The 16922-nt window shown below is 34.9% G+C and overlaps 1 protein-coding gene across 1 annotated transcript in view; it reads left to right on the top strand.

Annotated features, from left to right (window-relative positions):
- The window catches only part of MTREX (Mtr4 exosome RNA helicase), a 114512-nt gene that overhangs the window by 88161 nt on the left and 9429 nt on the right, over window positions 1-16922 (top strand). Inside the window, exons 20-25 of the mRNA XM_035014428.1 lie at window positions 45-155; window positions 1412-1600; window positions 6242-6405; window positions 10613-10718; window positions 14009-14065; window positions 15240-15402. Of these exons, the coding sequence (XP_034870319.1) occupies window positions 45-155; window positions 1412-1600; window positions 6242-6405; window positions 10613-10718; window positions 14009-14065; window positions 15240-15402 (790 nt within the window). The remainder of the gene's footprint in view (window positions 1-44; window positions 156-1411; window positions 1601-6241; window positions 6406-10612; window positions 10719-14008; window positions 14066-15239; window positions 15403-16922) is intronic.

A 16922-nucleotide genomic window follows, 5' to 3' on the forward strand; every position in this document is an offset into this window, starting at 1 on the left:
ATGTGCAGTTTTAATTGTGGTGTTCTTTAACTTTTTCTTGGCAGGTTGTTCCAGTTTTGGTGCACCTCTTGTCTGCCATCAGCAGTGTTAGGCTGTACATTCCTAAAGACCTTCGACCAGTGGATAATAGACAGAGTGTTTTAAAATCAATACAGGTACATGTGTTAATTTTATAAATTTAAATATAAATTTTATGTGAATATAAATAGGATTTATAGCAAGACAACTTAAATGCTTTAAAATGTACTGCTTTCTTTCAAAAGTATAAACACTGCCATCAGTGGCAGTTCTTTTTAGTAAAAAATAATAACAAATCTTTGTGTAGATTGTCCACTCCTTGTGAATATACCAACAAAGTGAGTTACCAAAGGAGATTTCACAGAGGAAAGCATGGCTGCTATTATATGCAAAATATATTTTGCTTTATTATTTGTTGAGTGAAAATAACTAGACTGTATTAAAAATTTTATGTATAAAATCACATGCTAGGATTTTTAACCAGTTTTTAGTGTAGTTAATAAATTAATGAAATAGTTTTACTTTCAGTAGGAAAGATTATGACATTCTAGAATTTTATTTTCCAGTAGGGGAAGAAAAAAGGAATTTTGTCATTTATTTAGTCAATAAATACTTGGATTAATATTTACTATGTGGCAAAGGCTCTATACTAGAATTTGAGAAAACAAAGATAGATAAACAGGATGCTTTCATTAGAGTAGGAATAAGCTGTGATCCATAGGTAGGCTTCCTGAATTGAAGAATTCTCTTGACAGCTTTACAGAATCTTTATGTGGATAACCTTTTTTTTTTTTAAATCCCTAACTCACCAAATCGTATTTTACCTTTAAGGCCTATTCAAGACCCTGAAAGTCTCCCAGGGGGATACCAGCCTACAGTGAGCTGCCCTTTCTCTGAACTCACATGCTCATTATATTTAACAGTTAAATCATGTAAAAAAAAAATTGACAGGGATCTGGAACCCTTTAGAAAATTTATGTCTTTCCATTCAGTAGTGCACCCCTAGGAATCAGCCCCAAGGAAATCATGAGAAAATTGAAAACGGTTTACACTTGGGTTGTTTAACACAGGATTACTTATAACAGTAAGATGTTACAACAACCTAAATATATAATAATGTGCTTATCAATAAGTTGTGCCACATTCAGAACTGTTGAATTCTAAATACTAGAATTATTAATTTAACACATCCCTGTATCAATAAATCATAGTACAGCAATTCAGAAGGAATTTTCAAAACATACGCAATGAAAAATTGTGCTCCAATTTAAGTGTATTTTTAAGGGCATGTTTCTGTCTTTGTGCGTAGAAAAACATAGAAGGAAATATTTATTTAGTCTTAACTAATCTTGTCTATAAAATGAAAACATTAATTTTAAATTTTTTGTTTTAGGAAGTTCAGAAACGTTTTCCTGATGGTGTTCCTTTATTAGATCCTATTGATGATATGGGCATTCAAGATCAAGGGCTGAAAAAAGTTATCCAGAAAGTGGAGGCTTTTGAGCATAGAATGTATTCTCATCCACTTCACAATGATCCGAATTTGGAAACTGTGTATACGCTTTGTGAAAAAAAAGCACAGGTATGGCAGAAACTTATTTTTTTATCATAAAATTCTATGTATGTCACTAAATTAATGAATATGTGTTTTTTTATTTTCCTTTCCTATTGGTTTCATCAGCTAAAACAGGGAAATATCTACCTATCTTTTAAGGAAACCCATCAATTCGTATCAGCAAGATAAGATAAAAATCATTATAATTTGGTATTTGATGGGTTTTCTTCACAGTTTTTTTAATGTAATATAATTCATGTAGCATTAGATTCACCCTTTTAAAGTGTACAATTCAATGGTTTGTAACATATTCACAGATGACTGCAACCATACCACTGTCCAATTCCAGAGCATTTCCATCACCCCAAAAAGAAACCTCATACCAATTAGCAGTCACTTCGTATTTCCCCCGTCTTCCAGATCCTGGCAACTACAAATCTGCTTTCTGCCTCTATGGTTTTGCTTATTCTGGAGATTTCATAAAAAAAAAAATCCTGCAACATGTGGCCTTTTGTGCCTGTTCTCTCCACTTAGCATAATGTCTTCGAGGTCCATCCATGTTGTAGCATGCATTAGTACTTTATTCTTGTTTATGGCTGAAAAATATTCCACTATATGGATATTCCACGTTTTGTTTAACACTTTATCAGTTGATAGACATTTGGGGTTTTTCCACTTTTTGGCTATTATGAATAATTCTGCTACCAACATTGATGTACAAGTTTTTGTTTGGATATGTTTTCATCTCTCTTGGGTGGAATTGGGTTGAATTGCTGGGTCATACAGTAAGTCTGTGTTTAACCTTTGAGAAAGTGCCAGGTTTTTTCCAGAGTGGCTATACCACTTTACATTCTTACCAGCGATTTATGAAAATTCTTATTTCTCCATATTCTCATGAACACTTGTTACTGTCTTTTTGATTATAGCCTTCCTAGTGGTATGAAGTTGTAATAGTTTAGCTTTTAAGGGTAATTAGCTGTACCCTCTAACCAGAAAAGCATTCTTAGAGCCATTGTGAATAATGAATTTAGGAAAAGCTTTTCAAAGTGAACACATTCCTTTCCATTATCCACTTCTCTTCAACTAGAATCTTTTGTGCTCTAGAAATGTCACTTTCTCCTTGAAACTTACAGCTCCTTGCTATTATGCTTTTTCAGCTTTTATCGCATGCCACTTTTACCGCCTTTGTCTTCCTTTCACATATTATTATTTTAAGCTCCTTAGGGTCAGGTATTTCATTTTAGCTTACTTGTGCTCTCCCATATCCCAAATGATCTCTTTATAAAGTAGATACCTACTATTTATTGAACATGCTTGTGAGTGGAAACTTCTTGGCTTAACAGAGTAGTATGTTTAGTTCACGGTTTTATAGCACCCTTTTAGCTTTCTGTGAACTAACATAAGGGGGCCTTTTGCCATGTGGGCAACGAACATATAGTGCACCATGCTCTGGTCCACCAGGAAGGTGCTTCTCAAGATGAGGAAATGGAGACCCAAAAAGCTTTAGTAACTGGTACAAAGATCCTCACTTGGGATCCTGGCCTGTTCATCTCTCAGCAAGACCATTCCATCAGCTCCTTCCCTGCTTCCATTTACTTCCTGTGTTGCCACCAGAGAGTCGTCCTGAACAGTTCACAACACAAGAACACAGACTCCTGAGCTTGGTTGAATGGTGACTAGAAAGCATCCACAGAGAAGGCACTATGAAGCCACAGAGAGTGGCATTATCTGAGCTACTCAGACATAATTGCAAAGGCCTTGGTGTCTGGCAAAGGGACTGACTAAGTAAACTGGCTATGAAAACTCAGCAGTACATGGAAAAATGCTTGTGCAGGTGCATTAAATGCTAATATCAATGTGGACTATAATTACAATTTAGCACAAATAAAAACATACACCAAAAAGATGAGAAGGAAATCCTGAAGTGGTGGTATTTGGGTAATGAGATTATAGTAGTGTTTTTTTCCTTCTTTTTTTTCCTCCCTAATTGTCTGTAATGTGCTTAGAGAATATTTTATAATGAGCGAAAACTACAGTTAACAACTTAGGGGGAAAAAACAAGTCTTTTTATGGCCTCCTAGTGACTTCAGGATAAATTTCACGTCCCTTATTTAGCCTTGCCTAAGAAGGCTTCAAGAATCTGATCCCTCAACTGTTACCATTTTTGTCACTCACACCTTTTGACCAGGCTTTCCTCTTCTAGGAATTGAGACTCCAAAGCGTGAGGTAGTACAAGCATGTTCTTGTAGCATTGTCTGAAAAAGCAAATGAATATAAAAATAACCTCAGTGTTTCATCAGTAGGGAATTAGATGTATGACTTATACATATCCATATCATGGAAATCAACATGAACATTAAAAAAAAAATGAGATCGGGGCACCTGGGTGGCTCAGTCAGTTAAACGTCTGCCTTCAGCTCAGGTCATGATCCCAGGGTTCTGGGATCAAGCTCCGCATTGGTCTCCTTGCTCAGCAGGCAATCTGCTTCTCCCTCCCCCTTGGCCCTCCCCCTACTCATGCTTTCTCTCTCTCTCTCTCTCTCTCAAATAAATAAATATCTTTAATTTAAAAAAACCTTTAAAAAAATGAGGTCATTTTACATGTAGTCTTTGCAAAATGTATTACACATGTATTTACAGATGATTTATTAGGGAGGAAAAAAGGAAGCTGATCTCACTTCTGTGAGAGAAAAGCTCCTATTACTGTGTATCCATGCTTTTACAGACATGAATATATCTGTTCTTTTAAAATGTGTAGGAAAAGATCTAAAACAGCATCATTTAACAGAAATATAATGTAAACCACGTATGTAATTGTAAATTCTTTCACTTTTTAAAAGAAATGGGTGAAATTGATTTCAATATTTTCGTTTAACTCAATATATCCAAAATACATTTTAATAAAAATTATTGAGGGGGCGCCTGGATGGCTCAGTCGCTTAAGCATCTGCCTTCGGCTCAGGTCATGATCCCAGGGTCCTGGGATCGAGCCCCGCATTAGGCTCCCTGCTCCACGGGAAGCCTGCTTCTTCCTCTCCCACTCCCCCTGCTTCTGTTCCCTCTCTCACTGTGTCTCTTTCTGTCAAATAAATAAATAAAATCTTTAAAAAAAATAAGTAATTAAAAAATAAAAATTATTGAGGAAAAAAATTCACTAGTGGGCTCTCTTCTACTAACCAGTAAGTTTTATATGCCTCTGAGTACTTAGCAGTCTTCTGCTCTGCTTATATGGACATCCTCAATCAAGGAAACTTAGAAAACACCTTTTTTTCCTAAAACACCTGATAAATTATGCTAGGTAGCAGAGAGTTGTTTCCTCATAGCATTATGACAACACATTTGATCATAGCAATATAAATAACCATTAAGAGACTGGATTCTGAAGGTTGACAGAGTGGTTTTGAATCCCATCTTTATTACTCACTAGCTCTGATCTTGACCAGTTTACTTAGTAATCTCTCTCAGATTTTTATCTTGGTAAAATTCACATTTAGTATTAGTTACCTGTCTTACACAATTGGTGTAAGAATTAAATAATGTAAAGCACTAGAAATGGGGTACATAGCTGTCAGTAAATACCCATTACTGACCACAGTCATTGTCTTTATCATTTCTGATCCTCAGTTGAAGCCTAATAAATCATATGCAAAATTCCAGAGTCTTTGAATTTCAACTTCTGAGTCCCTAAAATTTTCTTTTTGTCAGTGTTTTTCTGAACTTCAAGCCTCAATCTTAGGAATTCATTATTTTCTTGCTGTTGTACTATATTCTTGTGCCAGTTGGAAAGTAGGTAGTATTTACTGATTAATTGAATTTTAAAACTCATCCATTCTGGAGGATGACCTAAAAATACATTTTCCTTTTAAAGTGTAGAATAAAGACCTATTCTCTTGGCTAAAGCCATTTCTAGCTTAGGCAGCTTATGATACAGTTAGAAGGCAAATATAAGAAATACTTTTCAGGACATCATGGGGGAAATACTGGTAGCCAAGAGATAAGACTCCTATACCCTCATCTTTCCTGTTCTCTAAGCTACCCCCTGATTTCCTAAGGTTGAAAAGCTGGATCTAATGCTGCTTTGGAAGCATGATTGTCAGATCTTGTCTGGGAGAGCCTATCCTAATTTACCACTGACTTTTTCAACCTCCAGCAGATTACCTTATCTAGCTAATGGCTATCCAACTTACTCCTTTTTCTAAACCTGCCTCCTTGCTCCTCATTTAAGCAGGAACCATGCTGTGTTCCCCAACTTCTTAAAGTTTTAACAACTCCTGAATATCCTCCCTGCTTTAATATATTTCCATATATTTAACATTTTTGCTGGTATTTAATTACTACAAATATATCATTCCTTTTGTGTAATATCCTACATAAGGTATCCTTATAAAATACTTTCTAGGGTGCCTGGGTGGCTCAGTTGGTTGAGCACCTGACTCTTCATTTTGGCTCAGGTCATGGTCTTGGGGTGATGGGATCGACCCCTGTGTTCGGGTCCACACTTAGTGTGGAGTCTGCTTGAGACTCTCTCTCTGCCCCTCCCCCCGCTCGTGCACACATTCTCTCAAATAAATAAAATCTTTAAAAATATTTTTTATTTCATTATATGAATAAATCTTGTTTTACTTTGTTTACTTTATTGAACTTTCTTTATACTTTTATATGCCTTAGATTGCAATTGATATTAAATCTGCAAAGCGAGAATTAAAGAAGGCAAGAACTGTCCTACAAATGGATGAGCTCAAATGTCGCAAACGTGTTTTAAGGAGGTTGGGATTTGCTACTTCTTCTGATGTCATAGAGATGAAAGGACGAGTGGCTTGTGAGATAAGCAGGTAAAACTGGTTGTTATAGAAAACTGATTTTAAAATGAGATACTGTTTTTATACAAGAGCTATAAATCTTTTGGGAAAAAAAAAAGAGCTGTCTTAAAAATAAAAAGTTTGTGGGGTGCCTGGGTGGCTCATTCAGTTAAGTGTCTGCCTTTGGCTCAGGTTATGATCTCAGAGTCCTTGGATCGAGCCTTGCATTAGGCTCCCTGCTCAGCGAGGAGCCTGCTTCTCTTTCTTCCTCTGCCTGCCGCTCCTCCTGCTTGTGCTCTCTCTCTCTCTCTCAAGTAAATAAATAAAATCTTAAAAAATAAAAAAATTAAAAGTTTGTAAAATACCTTCCATAGTAAATGCAGTTTTTGATGATGAAATTAGAAAAAGAGCATTAAAAAAAATCTCTTCCATCCCACTATTTAATACAATGCTATTAGCATTCTGATATATTTCCTTTTTTTATTTTAATGCATTGCATATTTCTACGTATTCATGATCTTAGTTTATATAGTTTTGTATACTTAATTCTTTTTTACAATTTTGAACATTTTCCCACCTTAAACTTAGTCTAATAACCATTATCCTATTGTATAAGAGATATTATTAAAGTTTTGGGCTAAGAAACAGGGAATTACAGCATAGCATATTATAGGCCATGGCATAAAACTGGATAAAGATATTGTCTGTTTTGGTGATCTTCTGACATACTACAAATGACCTTAAAACTAAATGACTTGAAACCATAGCAGTTATTTCATTCTTTCTGGTGGTTTCTGTGGGTCAGAAATTCAGGAAGGGCCTCTTGAATGGTTCTGGCTCAAGATTCCATGTGATTTCCATTAGCCTGAAGATACTCTTGTTTTGTCCATAGTTGTTAACCATTATATTCATTGAGTTCATAAAAGATGTTTTGCAACAGTTTCTTGTGTTTTCACCATGGCCCTAATGGATGGGGCTGGAGAATTATAGCCTTTGTGTATGGTTTCAGATGTTTCTGGGGAAGATGTATTCATATTATTCTTATTGATTTTTTAGTTCAGATGTTAAGAACTCATGTCTGGCGGGGCCAACAGGAGATTGTGTGGTAAACTAGAACAATTCTTGGTCACCAAAAGGGGGCAGCAACTACTCAGCCCCAGTTATTACAGAACGATGTGATAACAGATTTTTCAACTTAGAAAAGCCAAAAATCCAGAATTTTAGGTGAAATACCTTGGTTTTTAATTGTTTACAAATCAGTTGAAAATTATTTTTTTAGTCACTGTGTGAACCAAATACATCATTTGTTCAAGTTAGATTTGGCATGTCGGCTTCTTGTTTTCCTTAAACCTGCTTTCCTACTTTGTAATTAAAGAATTACAGGCACCATAGGTTAATAATTTACCCAGGTCTAAAGCTAAGCCATAGCACTGGTTTACTAATTCATAAGCCAGAATTAATGTTATTGGAATTATTTCTTTGTAATATTATATAGTATTTAACAATTAACATAGAAAATTTCTTTTGGGTATCTGCAGCTGGATGTAGTCCTGGGAGAATAGTATTGATTTTACTCTAAAATAAGACTATTTAGAGAGAGAGAGAACAGTATCACATATGAAAGTATGTTACTTTTCCCCCAGTATTTGCTTCTCCCTCTGGTCTCTTTCTTGCTGAATAAGACCCAGACACTAACGACAGAAACTTGGGAGTCATCCTAGATTCCTCTCCCTTCTTCTCTCTCTTCCCATCTTCCTGAGTGTTTCCTCTATCTCTGCCCACTAATGTGCCTTCATTATTTCTTGCTTTGAGTACTGCAGAAGCCCTGATTTTTGTTGCCTCCTATCTTGAGTCTTTATAATCCATCCATTATACTGCTTTCCCAGTGTTCTTTACAAAGCACAGAGCCTATCATTTCATTCTTTTGGTGAAAGTCTCTCAGTTATTCCCTATTGCTTTTAGAATAAATGCCATAATTTAGTGTGTTGTTGCCTTTCCTCTCTAGCCACATCCCACACGTATTTCTTTATCTTAGCATGACCTTTCCCTCACTCCTACCCCAAATCCCAATTCCTACATATTTTTTCCTCCATCTTATGAAACTTGCTGTGAATTTCTCCAATCTTATTTTAAGCTCCTCAGCTTTTTTTTGCATAATTGCCTGTATAACCTGTTAGATCACTCTCCTGTGATTACTGTTTCTTGTCTGCCACCCACCTTAGTGGCGTGTATGTAGTAATACGCAGCGCTTGTATTGTCCTCTTTGTTTGACTTAATTCTCATTTGACTATCAGGAACCCAAATTTAGTTTTTTTACTTTATTTTTGATTAGTTAGAATTATTTATAAAGATTGATAGTTCATGACTTTATTTTTTTAGATAACACCCTCAAAATTACCGAATGGGTATATTAAACCCGTTTATAGATGTAAGATACGTTGTGGAACCTTGATTACAGAATTGTAGAAACACTATCTTTGTAGTCTTTTATAGCTTCCATTGAGCACAGTTGAGCATTCAGATTTTTTTGTTTTCCACCCATGATGGCAAAGAGAAAACAGGAAATATATTTTGCAATTATTACACAAATCAGAACATAAGTGATGATGGTAAATTTAATCGCATAGCAAAATCTTAGACTGTAGGTAAATTCTCAAACTGAAGAATCAATGAGTGAATAATGTATCTCTAAGGACAAAAAAATTTTTTTAAGATTCTTATTTATTTTACTTTCCTCTCTGTTTAGTAAGCAGGAGTTATGTAATGTTTTGTGCTAAGAACTTGGACCATTCCATTTTACTAAAAGGACTTGTGACAATAGTCTTTTACCTTTTATGATTTGTTTGCTAAATTGTCCTTGATAGTTTTTAAGTGGTCAAATACTAAAGACAGTTGTAAATACAAGGAAATTGTTAAGAAGGAGAGATAAAAAAAATCTGTTGGATTGATCATTCTAATCTTTATAATATAAACCTGAATATGAAAATGTTGCACAGTTAAAGAGCAAAGAGGATGGCCTTCCTCTTCAACAAAATTACAACTTGTGAAAGTTTTAAAAAATAATATATTCTGGTGATTCAAAAGAGGAACCAAAAATAATAAGCTAGAGTCTTTTTTTTTTTTTTTAAGATTTTATTTCTTTATTTGACAGAGACAAAGGGAGAGAGGGAACACAAGCAGGGGGCAGTGGGAGAGGGAGAAGCAGGCTTCCCGCATAGCAACGGGCCTGATGCGGGGCTCTATCCCAGGACCCTGGAATCATGACCTGAGCCGAAGGCAGACACTTAACAACTGAGCCACCCAGCTAGAGTCTTTAAAAGAGATGATTTAAAATCTGCAGTCAATAGTATGCTTTGATAATGCTAAGTGCAGGAGAAAAACAGAAGTAATGATAAGCTAGTACCTATTGGAGATGTATTTGAAATTTGGAATTGTATTTACTATGTGGATATTGTCCAGATTCACAAATGACAATTGATGAGCAGCAGTTAGTTGCATTTAAAGGCCATTGGCCATCTTGGTTATATATGTTCTCAACACTGGGAATGCAATGTGTGTCTCCTATGGTTACATTGTAATTATTAAGATTTCTAATGAAATTGTTTTTCATTATCCCTTTGTGTTATAAATTGTTAAACAACTTAAAAACAATTAAATGGATCCTTGGACCAAGAGGAAAAATGGTGATGACTGTCTTTCCTACTGAGAGTTAAGAAAGAGTTCTTTATTTCAGTAAATGTTTGCATTTTGGTGTTTCCTAGAATGGGATTTTTACATGAAATAACCATCTTATATTTATTATTGATATATTGGAAAATATGAAGACCTGCCATATTCTTTTCTTTTTTTTTTTTTTTTTAAGATTTTGTTTATTTATTTGACAGAGAGACACAGCGAGAGAGGGAACACAGCAAGGGGGAGTGGGAGAGGGAGAAGCAGGCTTCCCGCGAAGCAGGGAGCCCGGTGCCAGGCTCAATCCCAGGACAGTGGGATCATGACCTGAGCCGAAGGCAAACACTTGACTGACTGAGCCACTCAGGCGCCCCAGACCTGCCATTTTCTTAAGTAAATCTTTGTCGTTCCTCATTGATCACTCCTTATGGTCAAATAATGGATTTTATTTAAAAACTTTCTACATTTTTTTTTTAAACTTTCTACATTTTAAGCATTATGTATACATTTTTTATTTTTATATTACAATATTTGAAAATTATTCTCTTTTTTTTTTGTGGTGATCTAGTGCTGATGAGCTCCTTCTAACTGAGATGATGTTTAATGGCCTTTTCAATGACCTCTCTGCAGAACAGGCAACGGCACTACTAAGCTGCTTTGTGTTTCAAGAGAATGTGAGTTAATAGATTTAACATACCTTAATGATTAATTCACACATCCTGTAACTTAATTTTAATATTATTATGGATATTTTAAATTATAAAAATGTTCCATATTTACATATTATGGGTAATGTTAATTAGAAATCAACACTAACACAAATATAGTAAGAGAGTATTAAATAATACATATTATCAGAAAGGAGAGTGAAATAAGATCTTATTTTTGGATAGTCATTAATCATATTCCAAGCCTTAAATTTGTTCTGTAACCCAGTGCATTGTTTGAAGATCTGGTCTGGTCAGATAGTCCTAGAAAGAAAAGGATGAATGAATGAAAATAAAATTAGGCAAAAGAGTGAAAATAAAAGGGAATAGTGAGGTTAAATTAATATCTCTCCTCCCAGTAATGGAGAACAACTATGAAGCAACTGATTTTCTGAGTGGCTGAAGTCTTAGTTGTCATAGGTAAGGTTTGAGGTAGTGGCTATAGGATTCTCATTTTTGGTTTTGCAGTAATTTTTACATTGAGTGGTTTGTTCACTTTCAGCGACTCTTAAAAATCAAAAAATGAAGTGCTGGATGGCCCACCACAAAAACACTAATCTGTCTTTTACTTTTTTCCCAAAACCAGTATGATTTGCTTTAAAAAGTAAAATGCAGGTTTTACATTTCAAACTTTATTCATTGTGGATGAAGTGGACAAAATAAGAATAAGACAAAGACATTTGCCCTCTAAAAATAATACTAATTTCTAAATTTTTAGAAGACCTTTTACCATGTATACTTAGTTTAACGTTCAAATGAATTGTGTGTAAGACAGACGGTTTTTGCAGTTCTGCCATTGATCGACTTATTAACTATTTCCTTCTTTATGAAGCAGGTCAAATACATTACTTGTTGAAATAAGTAGGTCCTTTTCTCTCAGCTCCCTGATTACTGATTAGAATTAGAGCTAGAGTGGCAGTGATAACAAAGAGGACAATAATCCCAAAACAGTTTATACTCCTGAGAATGCCTGCTCTGCACCTGTGAAGTAATTGCAGATGAGGAATTCATTACTTTACAAAATACTCTGTTTGGCTGTTGTTTTTCTTAGGTTCAGAATTTTATTACAGTAATTTCTGGGGTAGTTGTTAAGAATATTTGTCCAGGGCACCTGGGTGGCTCAGTTGGTTAAGCGACTGCCTTCAGCTCAGGTCATGATCCCGGAGTCCTGGGATCGAGTCCCACATCGGGCTCCCGGCTCAGCAGGGAGCCTGCTTCTCCCTCTGACCCTCTCCGCTCTCATGCTGTTTCTCTCTCTCTCTCTCTCTCTCTCAAGTAAATAAATAAATAAAATCTTTAAAAAAAAAAAAAAAAAAAAAAGAATATTTGTCCAATTCTGTTTGAAAAGACCTAAGTTTGAAGATGATTTGGGGATTGGTGCTCTTCTGCCTGTGTCATACTTTGTCTTATAGCTAATTTCTTGCATTTGTTTTTTTTGTTTTGTTTTGTTGTTTTTAATGTGGCACTATAAAAATCCTCTGTTTTCTGAGAGCCCAAGTATGTTACCTCTTCAAAGGAGTTGGGCTTCGCCAAACCATTATTCTGAAATTTGTGGGCAAGATGTCACTATATGTGGTTAATTAAGATTTGTTCAATGAAACCACACTGTTATATGTAGTGTCATCAATTCTTGTGGTGGTGCCTTTCAACAGCAAGATGGAAAATTACACTACAAGTCACATGGAATTTTGTTGATACTTTTAGAAGAATGTTTTCTAGCCAGATGGAAAGGTTAAACATAGTAAGGTACTTGTTATAAATATGAAAAAGTCTGCTTAATATACTAACTTCTTTTTAGAAATGTGTTCTTTCTAAAACTGCGTCCCTGGATTTTTTATGTTGTTAAAAGTAATTTTAAAGATGAAATACAATCTTTAGAATACAAATATCAAGTAACTACCAATATTTGTTAAAAATCTGTGTGCACTGCCCAGATCTAGGCACTTGAAATAACAGAAATTTTTGCTTTCCTGATATTTATATGCTAGTAGATGAAGGTAAACAATAAAGAAGTAAAGTACACACAGATTATGTCAAATGGTGATGAAGGTTTGGAGGAAAGTGAAGCAGAGGAGGCAGATAGAAAACACTGGGATAGGGTTACTATTTTAAATAAGGTGATTAGTAAAGGCCTCGCCAAGAGAGTGAAATTTGAATTGAGACTTAAAAGGAGAGATGAAGGAACGAATTGTACATACACCTGGTGGGAGAGCATTGGTGAAATCCCACTTAGGTTTCTCTTGTCAGGACCAGTGTCTTCTACTTACATTGACCAGAGAGGAAGTGGTCAGTAACTGTTGACCATGAATGGACACAATATCAAAGATGTTAAGTAGTCTTGAGTTCACAAATGGAGATGTTGAGTTCATTGTGGCCATTTTGTTTTTTCATCATTCATCATGGTTTTTCTTTTTTCTTTTTTTTTTTTTTTTTAATTTGGACAGGAATAATATAGAACCTAGGTCATTATTTTATTACATAATAGACATAAAACATGCACAGCAAAACCAGTCCTTTATAAATACTGATGCTTAAAATAAAGGCATAACGGTTGCACCTAAACTTATAATAGCTTTTTAAGAAAATTTACCTATAATTTAAATCCTGTCTCACACATACATATATACCATTTTTGTAATAATTTTGTTTTTGTGAAAGGCTGCCTTTGTCAGACTTTGTTCACAAATAACTGTTTTTATTCTAATCACGATAGAATAGGGTTTTGAGGATCTGACCTTTTCTTTCTCTTTGACAAGGTAGGAAACCAACACACAGAATCCAAGCCACTTGTCCAAGTTCATTTGCCCAGTTAGTAATACCTGGGTAAAATAAAAATTGAGGACACTACTTTTAATGTTCTTTATCCCAGATTTTTGGTTTCCACAGAATGAGAGTTGAATAGGAGCCAAAACTATTTCAAAATCAAACTGTGATAAAACAGTTTATAATCATTTTGATGTAAGTAAACTACTGTGGGTGTTTATAATATTTGCTCTCCCTCCATTCCATTGTGGTCACAGAAAATAGCTGGTAAATTGTAAATTTAGGAGTGTAATATTTTCCTCTGAAATACAATAATAATATAATTTAGGAGGAAAGGAGTGGTAATTTTGCTTATACCAACTAATGTCGTTAGAAATTCTAAATGCTAATAACTAAGATCTTATAATTTGATATTGATGGATATCATGAAGGCTTTGTTTTGTTACAGCAGAAAGCATTTTAAACTTGGGTTTTTACATCCTTTTCTTTCATAGTCTAGTGAGATGCCCAAATTAACAGAGCAGTTAGCAGGACCACTTCGTCAAATGCAGGTAGGAGTATTTTGAACTGCATGTTTTATGAATAGTATATGTAAAATGAACATTTTTGACAGTCTAATCCTAGTATGTATCATTCCACAGAGACCACTTCCTTCAAGATTAAATATGTTATTTGGTGTTAGTCTTGTCATTTAATGCTATGTTGATAACATCACTTGGGATTTTTACTTGAATAAACATTCTCCCCCACCAGTGTAATAAATTGTATTGAGTTACTCTGCGTGTAGATTTAACACTACATAATGTAACTAGGCAATATCAACAACTCAGTGCCTGCATTGTTTTCCTTGGTATTAAGAATGGCAACTTGATGGACTAGGATTAGTTAGCTTTATTTTTTGTATGTTTTTCCATTGTAGTTTACAACAAAGTTTTAAAATATGTTTTATCCTAAGAAATTAATTATCCCTGGGCCCTTAAAACCCCAGTAGCTTATAGTAATGAATTTGTGTGTTTTATGATTTTCTTATGATGAACTGATTTTATCTACCTTTTAACATTAGAAAGACAGGGAAAGATGAACTATATGATATTGCAAAAGAGGAGAAGTGATTCATAAAAAGAGCCTCTTAAGTGGAAAATTTAATATCCCTTATTACTAAGAAATTTAAATTTCTAGAACTAGGGAAGTTTATGTAGGACGAGGTGGTTTTGACCTTTTATATTACTGAGGAGAAAAGAATGAATCTGAATATCTCACTGTGGGGGAAAAAATTAAGGTTTATATTTTTTAAAGCATTATTGGGGAAAAGCATTATTTTGCCATAGGATTTGTGTTTTTCTAAATCTGTTTTGTTATTGATGTCTTTGGGGGGCTTTGGGGGGTTGCTATTAATGAAATACTTAAAGATTAAGTGCTACTCTTGAATGACTTTAATGAAGAGTTTGTTTTTTATTAAAAAAAGGTTTAATTGGGTGAAAATCACACTCTTGATAAATTTTTCTTAATTCAGTGTAATGGGGAAATGTTACATTTGGATCACTTAGCAGTGGAAAAGACACTGTAGCTACTTAGAAGCACAGAGTATCCAAACTGTGGGCATAAGAACCTAGGAAAAAAGGACCTTGTGGAATTCTGGCTCTGGAAACCTAAGAAACCTAAAGAAAAAAAGTACATGGAAGATCGTAAGTAAGAAATTTTAAGTAAATCTTTTTGTCTTCAAAGGAATGTGCTAAAAGAATTGCAAAAGTTTCAGCAGAAGCCAAACTGGAAATTGATGAGGAAACTTACCTAAGCTCATTCAAACCTCACTTAATGGATGTAGTATATACCTGGGCAACTGGAGCTACATTTGCCCATATCTGCAAAATGACAGATGTCTTTGAAGGTATGTTTAAATTCTGTATACATACATTCCTTTTTGATATATAAGAAATATACTCAGTATGGCATTGTTTTAATTAAATAAGAATAATATGTTATTTTTAATTTTTGGTAATAAAATGGAATGGTGGGGCGCCTGGGTGGCTCAGGTGGTTAAGCGTCTGCCTTCGGCTCAGTTCATGATCCCAGGGTCCTGGGATCGAGTCCCACTTCGGGCTTCCTGCTCAGCAGGGAGCCTGCTTCTCTCTCTGCCTCTCTCTCTCTCTCTCTCTCTCTCTGTCTCTTATGAATAAATAAATACAATCTTTAAAAAAATGGAACAGATGATCCTAGTAAATCAGGTTCGTGTGAGGTTGTTTTTTTTTTTAATCTCTTGGCAGTAATCTAAAGGCTTGTTATATTAATTCCACTAAAAGACAGCAGAGCTGGGGCGCCTGGATGGCTCAGTCGTTAAGTGTCTGTCTGCCTTTGGCTCAGGTCATGATCCTAGGGTCCTGGGATTGAGCCCCGCATCGGGCTGCCCGCTTGGCGGAGAGCCTACTTCTCCCTCTACCACTCCCCCTGCTTGTGTTCCCTCTCTCGTTATCTCTCTCTCCATCAAATAAATAAATAAAATCTTTAAAAAAAAAAAAAAAGACAGCAGAGCTGAAAATGCTGTCCATCATTGCATTTCTAATAACAGACTTGGCCTCAGTGAGATGGTACTTCAGCATGAATCAGATTAATGAGAAGTCTTTTTTTTTTTTTTTTAAGATTTTATTTATTTATTTGACAGAGACATAGCGAGAGAGGGAACACAAGCAGGGGGAGAGGGAGAGGGAGAAGCAGGCTTCCCGTGGAGCAGGGAGCCCGATGTGGGGCTCGATCCCAGGACCCTGGGACCATGACCTGAGCTGAAGGCAGACGCTTAATGACGGAGCCACCCAGGCGCCCCGTGAGCAGTCTTTTAAAATGTCTTTAAAAGACTGAAGAATAATTGTTATTCAACTGAACAGAAATTTTAAGTGAAAAAGTAAAGGCAGAGGGAATATAAAAGAAATAATAATTACAAGAAGCAAAAACACAGTATCTAAGGGAGACCATTTTAGAAATGTTTTACTCATTTCAAAAAGATTGGCTTATATAGGTATTTATAATGGTGAATGATATTTACCAAATTAGATATTTACATTGAACTTTTTAAAAATGAAAGTAAATGAGCTTGGACTTCATAGAGATTATTATAAGAATATTTAAAATGCTATTGTTTGTAGCTCTGTTTTAAGAAAAATTGTATTTTTGACACATCTGATATTATTAAAGACTGAGAGTTTATACTGAGTTTATGAATCATGGATTTTTATGATGCATAGGTCAAACATCTGCAACAGAATATTGAAATTTTCAACTATGAGCCTTTACTATATTGAACTTCATGGGTTTTAAGGTTTAAAATGTTAAAAGTTTATAGTGTATTTTTTTATCATAGTGTCCTATATATAGTGTTATGAAATTTATTTCTAAGCCTCCATTAAATGATCATTT

The sequence above is a fragment of the Mirounga leonina genome, unplaced genomic scaffold (assembly GCF_011800145.1).
Source record: "Mirounga leonina isolate KUSES-001 unplaced genomic scaffold, KU_Mleo_1.0 Mir_168, whole genome shotgun sequence".
Lineage (NCBI taxonomy): Eukaryota > Metazoa > Chordata > Mammalia > Carnivora > Phocidae > Mirounga > Mirounga leonina.